General features: G+C 33.5%; 1 protein-coding gene and 1 pseudogene across 1 annotated transcript; both read right to left on the bottom strand.

Annotated features, from left to right (window-relative positions):
• Positions 1-227: 227 nt before the first annotated feature.
• On the bottom strand, positions 228-2,137 carry LOC141707961 (desmethyl-deoxy-podophyllotoxin synthase-like; annotated as a pseudogene).
• Positions 2,138-4,706: 2,569 nt separating this feature from the next.
• LOC141707962 (serine acetyltransferase 1, chloroplastic) lies at positions 4,707-6,080 on the bottom strand. The gene has a single exon (XM_074511413.1). It carries the CDS (start codon positions 5,872-5,874, stop codon positions 4,891-4,893), a length of 984 nt encoding a protein of 327 aa, XP_074367514.1. The 5' UTR covers positions 5,875-6,080; the 3' UTR covers positions 4,707-4,890.
• Positions 6,081-14,205: the final 8,125 nt, after the last annotated feature.

Raw genomic sequence — 14,205 nt, 5'->3', positions numbered from 1 at the left:
ATTTTTGCACAAATAAAAGCCGAGTCCGGATAAGTAAAGGTGAGAGGATCCCGGATAAGGATTGGAGTTATCACAGTGTGCTACACACAGTACATGTACTGGTACATGGACATGAATTTTATTTTCTACCAGGTGGAGTCGACTTTACAGAGGATCCAAGTGGTTGGAACGTTTTATAAATATTAAATAAATTTTATAAGATATTAAAGCATACATTATACCTGATATATTGACATTACAATTCAGACCATATTATACTGCAAGTAAATATAGAATTGTAGTTTCCGGAGCTTACATCTTGTGAGGAGTATAAGCAACAGGAATAACATACAGATGGTTTTTTCTGCCACTTGTGATGCCATAGGCCTCAGTCATATCGAGTTGTTCAGTCTTTTGTCCCTCGGGGAGTTTCCAGTCAAAATGGTACAACATTTGCGCAAGTGGCAACTCTATTATAGGTAACGCAAACAACATTCCTGGACACATTCTTCTACCTGCACCAAATGGTATATATTCAAAATTTGTTCCTTTGAATTCAACTGAGCTATTTCCAAATCTTTCCGGATTAAATGTATGAGGATCAGCCCAATATCTTGGATCTCTTCCAATCTCCCATGCATTGACAAATATTTTGGTTTTAACTGGTATGTCGTAACCATTAAGTTGACACTGCTCTCTGCATTCTCTGGCAACTAACAGGGGTGCAGCTGGGTGTAATCTTAATGTCTCCTTGATTACCTGTTTTAAGTAGCTTAGTTCCTGAAGCATTGTTTCTTCAATATTTTTTCTCCCCTCCAACACTTTTCTTGTTTCTGACTGTGCCCTTTCCATCACACTTGGGTTCTTCAGCATTTCGGACATTGCCCAATCTATAGTTATTGACGATGTTTCGCTTCCAGCAGAAATGATATCCTGAAATACGAAATGTACAGGGTTAAACACATAAAAACCAATTATACATAATCAGCAAAAAAAACGATTATACATCTGTCTTCCTTAAGAGCAAGAAGGTTTTGACAGGATCCTGTCCCTACTACTCACTCACACATGCCTACACTGACAACTGACTTGATAATATCATGTTCTTATAAATCCATGCATTTCCATTACTGGAATTTGCATCTGGAAGATCCCCATAAAATGGACTGAATGAAATTGATTTTAAAAATGCAATGGACCTAGGCAGTATCTTCAAATTGGATAGTAGAACAACAGAATCGCTACTTACCGAGATGACTGCTTTGATGTTGTTGTCCGTCAATGGAGGGGCAAGGTATTCATCCTTTTGAGTTTTTAGAAGAACGTCAACTAAGTCTTGAGGATCGGCATCACTCCTGTCTCTATGTTCACTGATAACGCGTCCAAGTATTTTATCCATTTCTTTATGCACCTTCTCTAGTCTACTTCGAACACCACTAATAACATGAAGAAATTTTAATGATGGATACATATCAGCAACACTAAAACCTGATGACAACTTCATTATTTCCTTTAAGGTCATAGCAAATACTTCTCTATCATTGATTTTTTTACCAAAAGCAGCTCTGGCTGTAATTCCACTCGTTAGTGCGAAAAGCTCTTTGCTAAGATTAATTGTTAATCCCTTGTTTCGAGAAATTAAATTTATGAAGTTGAAGACCTCCTCTTTCCTGATGGATTGGAATTTCTGCACATTTTAGAACTGAAGATCTCCAACGTACAGATTCTTCGCATCTGTCTCCAGTAATCACCATATGGAGAAGAGCCAATGTTTGAAGAGTTGTAAGAAATAATATCCGTAGTAAGAGAATGTGGTCTTTGAACGAAGTTGAGATCATGTTTTTTCATCATGTCATGGGCAACTTCTGAAGAAGAAACAACAAAAACAGAAACTTCACCAAGCTTTAAGGACACAAGGGGACCATACTTGTTCGCCAAGTCTTTAAGGATGTGATGTGGCAGTGAACCAACCATCTGGTGAATGTTTCCGATGAAAGGAAGCTGCCTTGGCCCTGGAGGAAGTTTTAGTTTATCATTTCTGAAAACTTTTGCAAATTTGAGTACAATGAACAGGAAGAGGAACAAGGCAAAGGGAGTACAAAAATGGGATATCTGGTTCTCCATGAGGATTCAACAGAAGTTTACTGAATTAAGTTACTATCAGATTTTCTTTAATAAGATGAGAAGATAATTGAGTTTTTATAAAATGACTTGGCTCATTTGTCTATTTCCTCTGTATATAAATGTTATCCTTATCACTCTTTAGCATGACGAGATATTAACAACTTTTGACAGAGTTGTACTTATATATGGACACAACTGATGTCAAACATTTATCAAATGATTCTATATAGGGATAATTTATGACAAAGGGGTGTACTGTATCCATTTTTCTTACATCATTTGCCAAAGAAAATAAGGACTTGCATAAATTTTCTTCAAGATCATAGTAGACACCACTGTGATAACAGTGCTTGAATAATATTACTGACAAATGGCTAACCGAAAAATAATGACGTGGTCACCTAGTAGACTTCATAGGACGATACAACTAATGATTAACGCAAGTAGCAACACAACTATATGCACTATATAAGTGAATTAGTTTTGTTTAGCTTCTTTCATGATGCTGAGTGTATAAGTATAATGATGTGCGTTGAGACTCTTTTGTAAGTTAATGATGTAATGCAACTATACTAAGAAGGAGAAATGGATACGTAATACTGTGGTTGATTAACATTTAGGAAGTACCTGATTGAATTGTTTTAGAGAACATGAACTAGATCTTCAGGTGTTTCGCCTTTGTACTTTTTTCTTCTTTTCTTATTGCCTCCTAAATTTATGTAAAGATTACACATTAGTTCTAAAATTTCTGTTAGCCTGCTGTCACAGTGTTTCACAGATGAAAGACTTTGATGGAAGGATATATATAAAGGTACTCTAAGCTAGTATTACATTGGGGTTTGGTCCTCGTCCTTGACCAAAGATGTTGTCCCCGTCAGTGTTCCGTACTTGAATATATTTCGCCAAGTTGAAGGATGCTTAATTTCCAGGAATCTATGTTATGGGGTATAATTACGAGTCAACCCAAAATATAGTGTTATAACCCAGAAATTGATGAAGCGCTTCCCTTTTTGTGTATAAATGCCGGGGGAATTACTTTTTCCAGGATTCCGATCCTTGTATTTATTCCCCGATCAGTGGATTTGTATTCAGTATGATGACTCAAAAGGCAAGTTTCTCAGTGCATAGCTAAAAGCCTAGAACACGACTTAGTTCAGGTTTCACAGAAGTATATTTGTTGTAATACACCTATGTATGACTAAATTCTTTAAATGTCATGCTAAAATAATGTGGTCTGATATCAATATCTACCATAAATACTAAAAGAGATCATTTTTAGAAAATGTATGTGTGCATAATAACATTGACTGAAGGGTAACAGAAAGAGGAGAAGCTGATGTGGAAGAGTAAATTTGTAGAATATATAATATTCACAGATGTTTTTACTTGAAAAGATTATACAGCATATCTTTCCAGTCATCATATATTGTAGTCCTGACAAACAATCCAATCAGATAGAGAAATTTTTTAAAAGAAAACTCTGACCAGATAAAGATTAGAGGGGGACCGCAACAAACACCTTTTACTAGCTTAATTACGTTTGTTATTTGTGATGAGTTATAATAATTGACACAATATTGAGAAGATTTAGTTAAAACTTATAAGAGCAAATAAGACACTAGTTCCACCGGAATACTAAAAGGTGAGAACTCAAAAGTATTTTGTTGTGTTTGGATGAGGTGAATAATATGGAATGCAATGAATGAAATAAAATAAAATTAATAGAGGCTGGAGGGGACATTTTGAAAGAAAAATAAAAAATTGGAGTGCAAATATAATATTGTAAGAACTGTGAAGAAAGTGGGTGTGGTAAGGAATGGAGCATTCACTTTCAAATTCGGGGTTTTGAACTATAACATAGGTTAGGAATGAAATGGTGGAAGGATGAAACTACTTCAAATATCATTTCATTCATCCCAACCAAACACAACATTTTTTATGTAAGGATACCATCGCCTCAGAGGGAAACTAAAGAATGAATTTATGTATAGATATAGATGCAAAGGGAAGGGAACTCTGCGACTTATAACTAACCTCTTTAACCCCTACACAGCTTGCAGCTAACTTATTAACCCCAAACAACTACATGGTTTTAACTGTTTTTGTTATGTAAACAAGTAACTGCTAACATTTCAGCATATTCTCTTGGGACAAATCTTTACATCTTTGTAGCGATACATTAGTTTAAAAAATCTCTATTGCAGATGTTGACAAAGTTATTTATTCACAGACAATATCTTTTTTTTATGGGATTAAAGTAATTTCTGCATCCATCTTATATTTACTCCACTCTACCTTCTTCTCGAGCATACTAGTAATATTTGGATTAGTTTAGTTTAAACATTAGAAAGAATAACTTATCTTTGTAGCAGAACTGTTGAAGAAAGAGATGAAATCCTTATTCTGAGTAGTAGGTTTAGTCTTTATCAAAGTGCATCCTTCCAACAGATTTGCTAAGCCCGATCTCATAAATGTAAAAACTGAAAAGGGAGGCAAGCAAATATGTAATTCTGCGAAATTGATAGAAAATTGCATCGCTAGCCCAAAGCTAGTTCTAGATCAGACTAAATCATAAACAAAGTTTGTTGACAGAAAAACAACATTTAATATTATACAAAGCAATATGTTCAAAGACAAAAGGGTTTATCCATAGAGATGAACGATGATTAATACATTACAAGCTGTTGTAGCACTCTAGAACAGACATACATTATCAGAATATCTAGCAGGAGAACCTCAATTCTCACTTGTACACATGAAAACAAAAACATTAACCAAGTACACAGTCTAAATAACATAATTAGACCACTCAGAAATATGTGAAGTATGGTCCATAGTTAGACTGGGAACCTTATCCAGCCTGAATGGATTCTCCTTTCCTCCAATCAACCTAGCAGGATTACCAACTGCAGTGGTTCTAGCAGGTACGTCTTTTAATACTACAGAACCAGCACCAATTTTGGCTCCATCACCAATCTTAACATTCCCTAAAACACAAGTTCCTGCACCAATCAACACTCCATCACCAATCTTCGGATGCCTATCACCACAAGTTTTACCAGTACCACCCAATGTCACGTTATGTAAAATCGACACATTATCTCCAATCACTGCAGTTTCTCCAATAACAACTCCAGTAGCATGATCAAACAATATACCTCGTCCGATCTTAGCCCCCGGATGAATATTTACAGTAAAAACCTCAGACACCCTATTTTGTATCAAAAGTGCCAATATATTTCTATTTTGTGACCATAATATATGTGCCACCCTATGAGCTTGACAAGCTAAAAAGCCCTTGAAATTCAAGAAACAGTGTACATAACTTATGCAAGCAGGATCTCTTTCTCTCACAGCAATTAAATCATACACAACACATTTAAAGATTTCTTGATCATCTGTGAAAACACCTAGAAAAAGATCAAAAAGGGACCCACTTGGTAAACTTGCATCACTCAGTTTCATAGATAAATGATTGGCTAAAGCTCTTGGTAAAGAATCATGAGCCAAGATTGAGGTGTAATAGTAAGTTGACAAAATGGGCTCTTGATCAATATCTGATTTTGCTTCTTCTTTCATCTTGTGCCATAAAAAATCTTGATTATTTTCAACAAAACAACCGAAGTGAGATTGTTTATGGGAATTCAATGAAAGGGGCAAGCAAGAATCATAATCTTGGAAAATGGGTCTGCATGATTTAATGTAATTATAGACATGGTCGTCCATTTGGGAATTGCGAGAAATGGGCTTTGTTTGGATACAAGTTGCCATTGAAGCAGAGTGTTGTGATTTCTATCCTACATAAGATGAAGAATTCAATTAAATATAACTGCCCCCTTGTATGCGTATATATATGTAAGGGTGGAAAGAGGAGGAAACGTGCATAGGGTTAGTCCAGAACTTTCATGGAAAACCAATGCACCATTCAAGAAAATATATTATATACGAGCAAAGAAGATAGTCTTTCTTTTCCTTTTTTATGCTTTCGAGTTCAAGGTCAGCAATGACACAAGCAATTGTTAATCCCCCTTTTTTTTCTGCCAGAAATCCCTTATTTTTATTTGCATATCAGGAGTATGATGATCATGGCCGGACTTGAACCGCTAAAATCACAAAATTAATGTAATCCGAACCAAAATAAAAATAATGCTCGTGGTTCTAATTCCCCTAATTTAATAATTTAATAATCGATGTTCAAAAATTCCTAGTTGTAACTCCTCGCAATTGAGAACTTCGTATTTTGAGAGTCAACTTTTATGCACGGTGACAATGGATCGAGTTCAAATCGCATATTGTAAAATATAATAAAAAAAATATATGTTTTGAGAATCGACTTTTCCAGTCACTAGTTTAATTTTATTATGTTTTGGCTAGCATCTCTTCTCCACTTTGCGGTTCTTCCTCCCCTCTCCCTTCGCTCTCATATATTCTTTACTATTTATTAATTTTTTTAATAAAATCGAGATCTAATCATTTTTGGGTAAAGTCTTGTTGAGTACCTTTTTATCAAGATTATTATTCATGCCCATCTTTTTAGGATGTGAGTGATCTATATTTTGATGTTTTTGGGTGTTATATTACGGCTTTTGGTAATTTTTCTGAGAATGATTTATATGATATTTTAGGTTTGACCTCTAACATGAATCAATTATTACGATATCCATCATCGTCGAGTCTGGGACGGTGGTGGATATCGTAATAATTCACATTTCACAACAAAAATTTGTTCATATGTTAGGGGTATTTGTCACTCCAATATCAATAGATCTAACTAATAGTTTTGAACATTGAGTTACACATTACACTTATGTGAAATTCAATTGTGATGCTACTAATTTCACAACTGATGTATGTTGGATTTCTTCAAATATTATTATAATTATCTTTAGCTCGAACAATTTATATTCTATGTGTTAAGCAATCTGAAAAGAATGGCTAATTGCTTAGGTTGTTTTTTGTTTTACAATCAGATTGTAATTGACAGATCGGAGGTTTGTTCCGGTTGACTTATAATCAAGCTGAACCGCATGCATATATATATATATATATATATATATATATATTAAATTTTTAGTTATATTTTACTCTCTTCTTGAACTCCACCGAAATTTTCTTTATTTAATAAAAAATTTAGTTCAATAGAGAGTACAAGTTTACTGCCATTTCATTATTTATCCTTCTGAATTATTGTTGTTAGACCCTTAATTATTTGTTTGCACTTGTTATTTATGTATTGCAAGTTTTTTGTCATTATTAATGGAGGACTACTACTGGTCATTACTTGATTAATGGATAGTAATTTACGACTACTACTCCATTTATGTGTGAAGAATTTTATTAATTATCTAGTACTATCCGTAGTTTCTGAAAACCATTATATTACCGGTCACAAATCGATTAATGCGCTAAACCGAATCTAAAACTGCATACCATACCGCATAGTGTTGGTTTGAAAATTTTAAAAATTGTGGCATAATAATTTAATTTAGGTTTAACCTCTAACATGAATCAAATCGGACCGCGATCAATCCTGATCGACAGTGATACGAAACATAATGAATTCCCCCTTAAACATTAACCAAATCAAACTCAAGGTTAAAATATATAAACATTATTTGGATTGGAGAATTTGCATGCGGAGAAATCTCCAACTCTTAATACATGACGGGAGAAGTGACAAACGAATATTTACAATATGAAAAAGTATAAAAATGACGATACATACTTTTTTTTGAGATAACTTACACAATACCCATTAATATATGTTTGTCATTTTAAGAATTTTTTTTCAAAAATACTCAAGTTGCAAAGAAAATTTAATTACAAAATTTAGTTTGTAGCTTTTTGTAACCGAACATTGTGTTCTTTTTCATTAGTCGTGGATCAAAATCAACTTGCATCTGAGTTCAATTAGTAAAAATAGAAAACTTATTCACTGAAACTTGAAAAAACAAAAACAATAATCCTGCCAAAAAAACCTAGCCGCCTCCCTCCTCTCCTCTCCTGGGGTTTGCTCATTTTTAAGTAAATCGAGGGGCTTCCACTGGTTTTCTCCAGTGGAAAGCCCCAACCCCTTCATTCTCTTTTGTTCTTGTTAATTTCCCTCCAATAAAACCCAATTTTTTGGGTGTTTGTGTGTGTCTCCTTTTGGAGTGTGTATTTTATCTCTTCTTTTGGAGTGTTTTGTTATATTTTTATTTAATTATGGTTGGGTTTATTTGATGTTGAATCGGTTGAGAACGAGTTTATTGATATTCTTGGTGATCTGCAAAGCCTGCATCGAATCTGGAGCGGTCTTGATTATTGCAAGAGCTCACCTTTCACAACCAAAGATTGTTCATCTTTCACGGATTTACACTTTCGGCATGTCAATAGCTGGTATCCGGCATGTAGATAGCTGGGGTGTTTTCGGCATGTCTATAGCTGGTATGCGGCAAGTAGATAGCTGCGATTTCGCTTCTCCAATCTCATTTTATGTGATTGGTGTTTCTGAATATTGGGCTAACAATGGTTTTTATGTGATATGGTCAATTACGATGTTTCTATTTTCAGAGATGTTGGTACAATTTGGATCGCTTGGGATGTCTTTGATTTCATTTTAAATTTCAAGAATTTTTAAATTCTATGTGTTAAACAATCAAGAAACAAATTATCTAATTATTTTTAGTATGATATTTGTTTTACCACCTGGTTGTATCGACAGTTGGGGGTTTGTCCCGATTGTTTTATATTCAAGTTAATGAAAGTTTTCTGCATTTGTAAAAACTTGAAAAAACAAGAAATAAAAATTATTTTTAAATCAAGGTCTAAAATTTACTTAAAGAGATGTATAGAAAAATGTGTGTGTATATATAAAGGGTAACAATTCATGGAGGGCCCCATTAGATAAAAGTCCGTAGAGAATTATTATTTTAAAAAAATATAAATACATATTTATTTCATTTTTCATCACATATCGTTACAATACCAAATTAAAAAACGAAGTCCCATAATTTTTTTATTTAAAAAATCATTGAATTTTGATAAAATAGTTTAAAGTGGTTCTGTAGTAGAATCACAATAAACTCACACTTATTCAAAATTATTTCACAGTATAGTCAAATTTAAAATAATGTTTTTTTTTCAAATTTTAATTGTTAAACATTTTATTAAATTTAAAAATAATTATTATTCTAAATTAGCAATAAATTTAATGAAATTCTATAATAGAATCAAGGGATTTCTATGGTTCTCTATATAATAGAGTTCTCTTAAAGAAAGGCCTATATATATTATGAATTTAAAATTTTCAATACTTTAAATTATTTTCTTTGTCCTTTGTAAAATTGATTTGAAAATTAAAAGATGAAATTATCATCTTTATTTGTCTGTAACTATATTTATCGAATGTGTAGGGACATCTTGAACAAAAGGAGTTAAGTATGACTATGAAAATCGAGTGAACGACCGTGTAAAATGCTCCACTATCTTGAGCACATAATGCATGAATAATGGAGGCATTGATGGCTCGCTTAAAGACAAAACTAGGAAATTAGTGTATACATTTTCAGGTCCATGTCATGCAAATGATAGTGAAGATGTAGAAATGTTTGATGAGCTACATAAAATATGGTAGTTTTGGGTAAGAAAGTTGATAATTTGCAAAGATTCAACAAATGCCATGAATCTCATTCTAAATGACCTCACTCATGGTGTATGGTTACACGAGTCGAATATGTGGGAATTCAATATTTCAGAGCAGCAAATGTGTCTCAGTTATGTCCCAGGATTTCTAAACTTTAATGCGAACTCACTAGAGAAAGCGAGCATCAGAATGATGACAAATTTTTGGGCTTAATTTAGGCACAAGTGTCACTAAGACTTTGATCATAGGGTTCAAAGGGCCGACTAGGGTTTCGATACGAATCAGAGGGTTTCATTTTTGTTTTTCCCGAGGCTTTTTGTGTTTCATAGCTTCAAAATTTTAATTATCTTGTAATTCAAGATCAATTAACTATTTAATACTCATTCAAGTTCAAGAAAGAAGCCATTATTCGTGTATATATGTATGAAGCGTTTAGTTTCTCTAGACATTTATAGAGCATGCACATGAATAGTCCCGATACACTCAAAAGATACCATTCAAACATACAGTTATCATAATATTGCATTTAGTCGATTATGCATCAGGAATCAACAATTTTCTTCCTCGCTCCTTAAAGCCTTTTTTGATTCTCTACTCGCCCATATTATATATATGGGTGTTCTCTCAGTTATCTCAAGCCTTCTAATTTTTTTATCTTCATTCCTCTTCAGAATTATATTCCTTTTCTCTCTCTTTTTCCAAGGAAATGGAGCATGTTAGGTTGGTTCTAGATGAAGGCTTAGGGTGATTCCAGATGAAGGCTTAGTTAAAAATTAACATCCACGCTCTTATGCTAAAGAACCTCCTCCTAAAAGGCAAACTCAATTATGTAGGCGTGATCATCCGTGACAATAGAGGGCTATAAATTATGGAGAGCTTCAGGGGCAATGAAAGATTTTACTGTCGATCAAGCAGTATTCTGGGGAGCAAACGCCTATATCATTCAAGCATGGAAAATGGGTCACTACAACATACACCTAGAAGTTTCAAACAGAGAAGTTTATGACGCCCTCAACCTTCAAGAATATGTCTTCTCTCTTCATGTTCTTGGGAAAGCCTTACTTCAAATCACACTACAAGAAATTTGCAATCAGGCAACGGATGACAGACGGTTAAAAAAAATCGTCTCCTAAAAAATCATACCACGGTGAATTGATTTTGTAAAACAAATAGTTGCGTGAGTTTCATAACAAACAACTGTTATCCATATATTTTTAAACTATTGTACATGTTGTATCCTCTCACCGAGTCAGACAACAGTTTTTAAATGTAGTATTGTTGTAAATCTTTAACACAACGATTACAAACCGTTGTTACTATGTTAACATGTACGGACTTAAGACAACGATTTTTGATATTACATTGTGTAATTCAGACAACGGTTTTTCAGAAAGGTTACCTTCTAAACCATCAAACAATGGAATGAAAACAGTTGTATGAAGAATTTTAGTGGGCACCATGTATTGAGGTGGCACCACGTGATAGGTGGTAAAACTTTCACAAGGATCGTTGCGGTGGTGAAAAGAGATCCCTTTATTGAAATAAGATTAGATATTGACCGTTGGATGAAAAACTAGTTGATATTCTTACACAACGGTTTTATGTTAAAATAAAAGTGTTGTCTTAATTGATCTCATACAAGCTCTTAGATATTACGTTGTGTAATTCAGACAATAGTTTTTAAAAGGGTTGTCTTCTAAACCATCAAACAACGAAATGAAAACAATTGCCTGAAGAATTTCAATGGGCACCAAGTATTGAGGTGGCACCACGTGATAGGTGATAAAACTTTTACAAGGATTGCTGAGGTGACAAAAAGAGAGCCCTTAATTGAAATAAGATTATATATTAGCCGTTAGATTGAAAAAAGCTGAGATATTTACACAATAGTTTTATAATAAAAAAAGCGTTGTCTTAGTTGATCTTGTACAAGATATTTTAATACAAACCATTGTCTATACGTCTCGTTCTAGAACCATCTAGAAACTTTGTTTCTCACACAATGGTGTTTCAAGGAAACCATTGTAGAAGTATTACTCGAAAAAATGAGATTCCCGATTAACAAGATATATTATTAAATAATTTTTTGACGATCCCACCATACGAATGTTAATATATCAATTTTAGTCATATGAAAAATTATAAAAAAATTCAGATTCATCTTGCATGTCAGCATTAGAAAAATCTAGTAAAAGTACCACTTCCGACAATGAGACTCGTTCCCGATCTCCAAGATAAATTTTTAAAATGATTTTTTCGACGATCCACCCGTACGGATATTAAGATATATCAATTTTGTCATATGAACAAATTATTTAAAAAATGCAAATTCATCTTGCATGTCAGGAATAGAAGAATCTAGTAAAAGTACCATTCCCCACAATGAGACCTGTTTCCCGATTTACAAGATAAATTTTGAAAATGATTTTTTCGACGATCCAACCGTACGGATGTTAAAATATATCGATTTTAGTCATGTGAAAAAATTATTGAAAAATTTCAAATTCATCTTGCATGTTGGGAGTAGAAAAATCTAGTTAAAGTACAACTTTCAACAACAAGACTCATTCCCGATTTACAAGATAAATTTTTAAAATTATTTTTCTGAAGATCCAATCGTACGGATGTTAAGATATATCAATTTTAGTCATATAAAACAATTATTAAAAAAATTCAAATTCATCTTGCATGTTAGGAATAGAAAAATCTAGTAAAAGTGCAACTCCCAACAACGAGACTCGTTCTCGATTTACAAGATAAATTTTTAAAATGATTTTTTTGAAGATCCAACCGTACAAATGTTAAGAGCAATGATTTCACCTCATTCTACGATCACCGGGAGAGGTACAGCCGGAGGTTCTAACGATTGTGATCGTGAGGCTGCTAATAGACGGGAAATTGAAGAGTTAAGGTAATCTATGAAAAATTGAAAAATGATATTTCAACAATATACAGAGATTAGAAGTACTAGGGCCAACAAACACATAGTTGAATATTTTACCTCAACACGTATCATGTATCTGGTCATAGCAGCAATCAGCATCCTAACGATTACAAGATTCAGGAAGATATTCCGTATTTCCATGGGAAGTCAGGAATTGAGGATTTCATAGACTGGATTTTGAAGCTTTAGCGCTTCTTTGAGTTTATAGAGGTTGATAAATATAGACAGGTTAAACTAGTGGCTTGTAAACTAAAAAGCATCGCAGCTTTTTGGAGGGAGAAGTTGAAAACATATGGGAGACGTAAAGGAAAATCACCAATTTAGTCTTGGAGGCTGATGAAGCGATTGATGTTTGAGAGGATTTTATCGGAGTGTTATGAATATAAGATGCATATGGAACTTAGGCAAGATGATGTTATAGTTTAACGTTACGAACTTGTTAGGACGAAAACACGCACTAATAATACACGCAAGTATATGCGTTCACAAGTAATATATAATAAATTCTAGTTTCAACAATATACAGAGGTTAGAAGTACTAGGGCCAACAAACACAGAGTTGAATATTTTACCTCAACACGTATAATGTATCTGGTCATAATAGCAATCAACATCGTAACAATTACAAGATTCAGGCAGATATTTCGTAATTCCATGGGAAGTCAGGAATTGAGGATTTCATAGACTGGTTTTTGAAGCTTTAGCGCTTCTTTGAGTTTACAGAGGTTGATAAATATATACAGGTAAAACTAGTGGCTTGTAAACTAAAAAGTATCGCATCTGTTTGGAGGGAGAAGTTGCAAACATATGGGAGACGTAAAGGAAAATCACCAATTTAGTCTTGGAGGCTGATGAAGCAATTGATGTTTGAGAGGATTTTATCGGAGGGTTATGAATATAAGATGCATATGGAACTTAGGCAAGATGATGCTACAGTTTAACGTTACGAACTTGTTAGGATGAAAACATGCGCTAATAATACACGCAAGTATACGCGTTCACAAGTAATATAGAATAAATTCTAGTTTGTTCCCACAGAGACTCTTTTGGTTAACTTAAGATTTATGCAGTTATGCAACAATGATATGTTTATTATTCAATGCTAAGACGAATAACAAATTAGGTTTTATTATAACTAAGATATTAACTAACATGCAAATAACTAAGAGAATAAAGGATGATTTATTATATAAGACAAATATGGGATTCTAACTTCATTAAATACTTCATTCAAAGTCCTTTTGTTCTTAACCTTAGCATGCAATGGTGGTGACAACTAATCAAATAACACAAAATTGATAAACACCAACTCTCGTTGCACGAATAACATACTACCAGATATCCAAAAAAGAGATAGAAGCTGAATAGACACCAAGTATGTTGAGACCCTATATATTTATAAAATTTGACAACACAAAGGTTTAATGCGCAAGTTCTATCATGATTACATAGGGCAAGTAAGATGATTAAAATTACCTACAAATCATGCATAACAAATACATGAACCTATGCTAGCATGGCAAGTTCTAAACAT

Source organism: Apium graveolens, chromosome 2 (genome assembly GCF_009905375.1).
Source record: "Apium graveolens cultivar Ventura chromosome 2, ASM990537v1, whole genome shotgun sequence".
NCBI lineage: Eukaryota > Viridiplantae > Streptophyta > Magnoliopsida > Apiales > Apiaceae > Apium > Apium graveolens.
This window is presented reverse-complemented; position numbering and strand designations above follow the sequence as displayed.

What these genes read in the sequence shown, in the direction of transcription:
- LOC141707962 (XM_074511413.1), bottom strand. Translation starts at nt 5,874, where the DNA reads ATGGCAACTTGTATCCAAACAAAGCCCATTTCTCGCAATTCCCAAATG.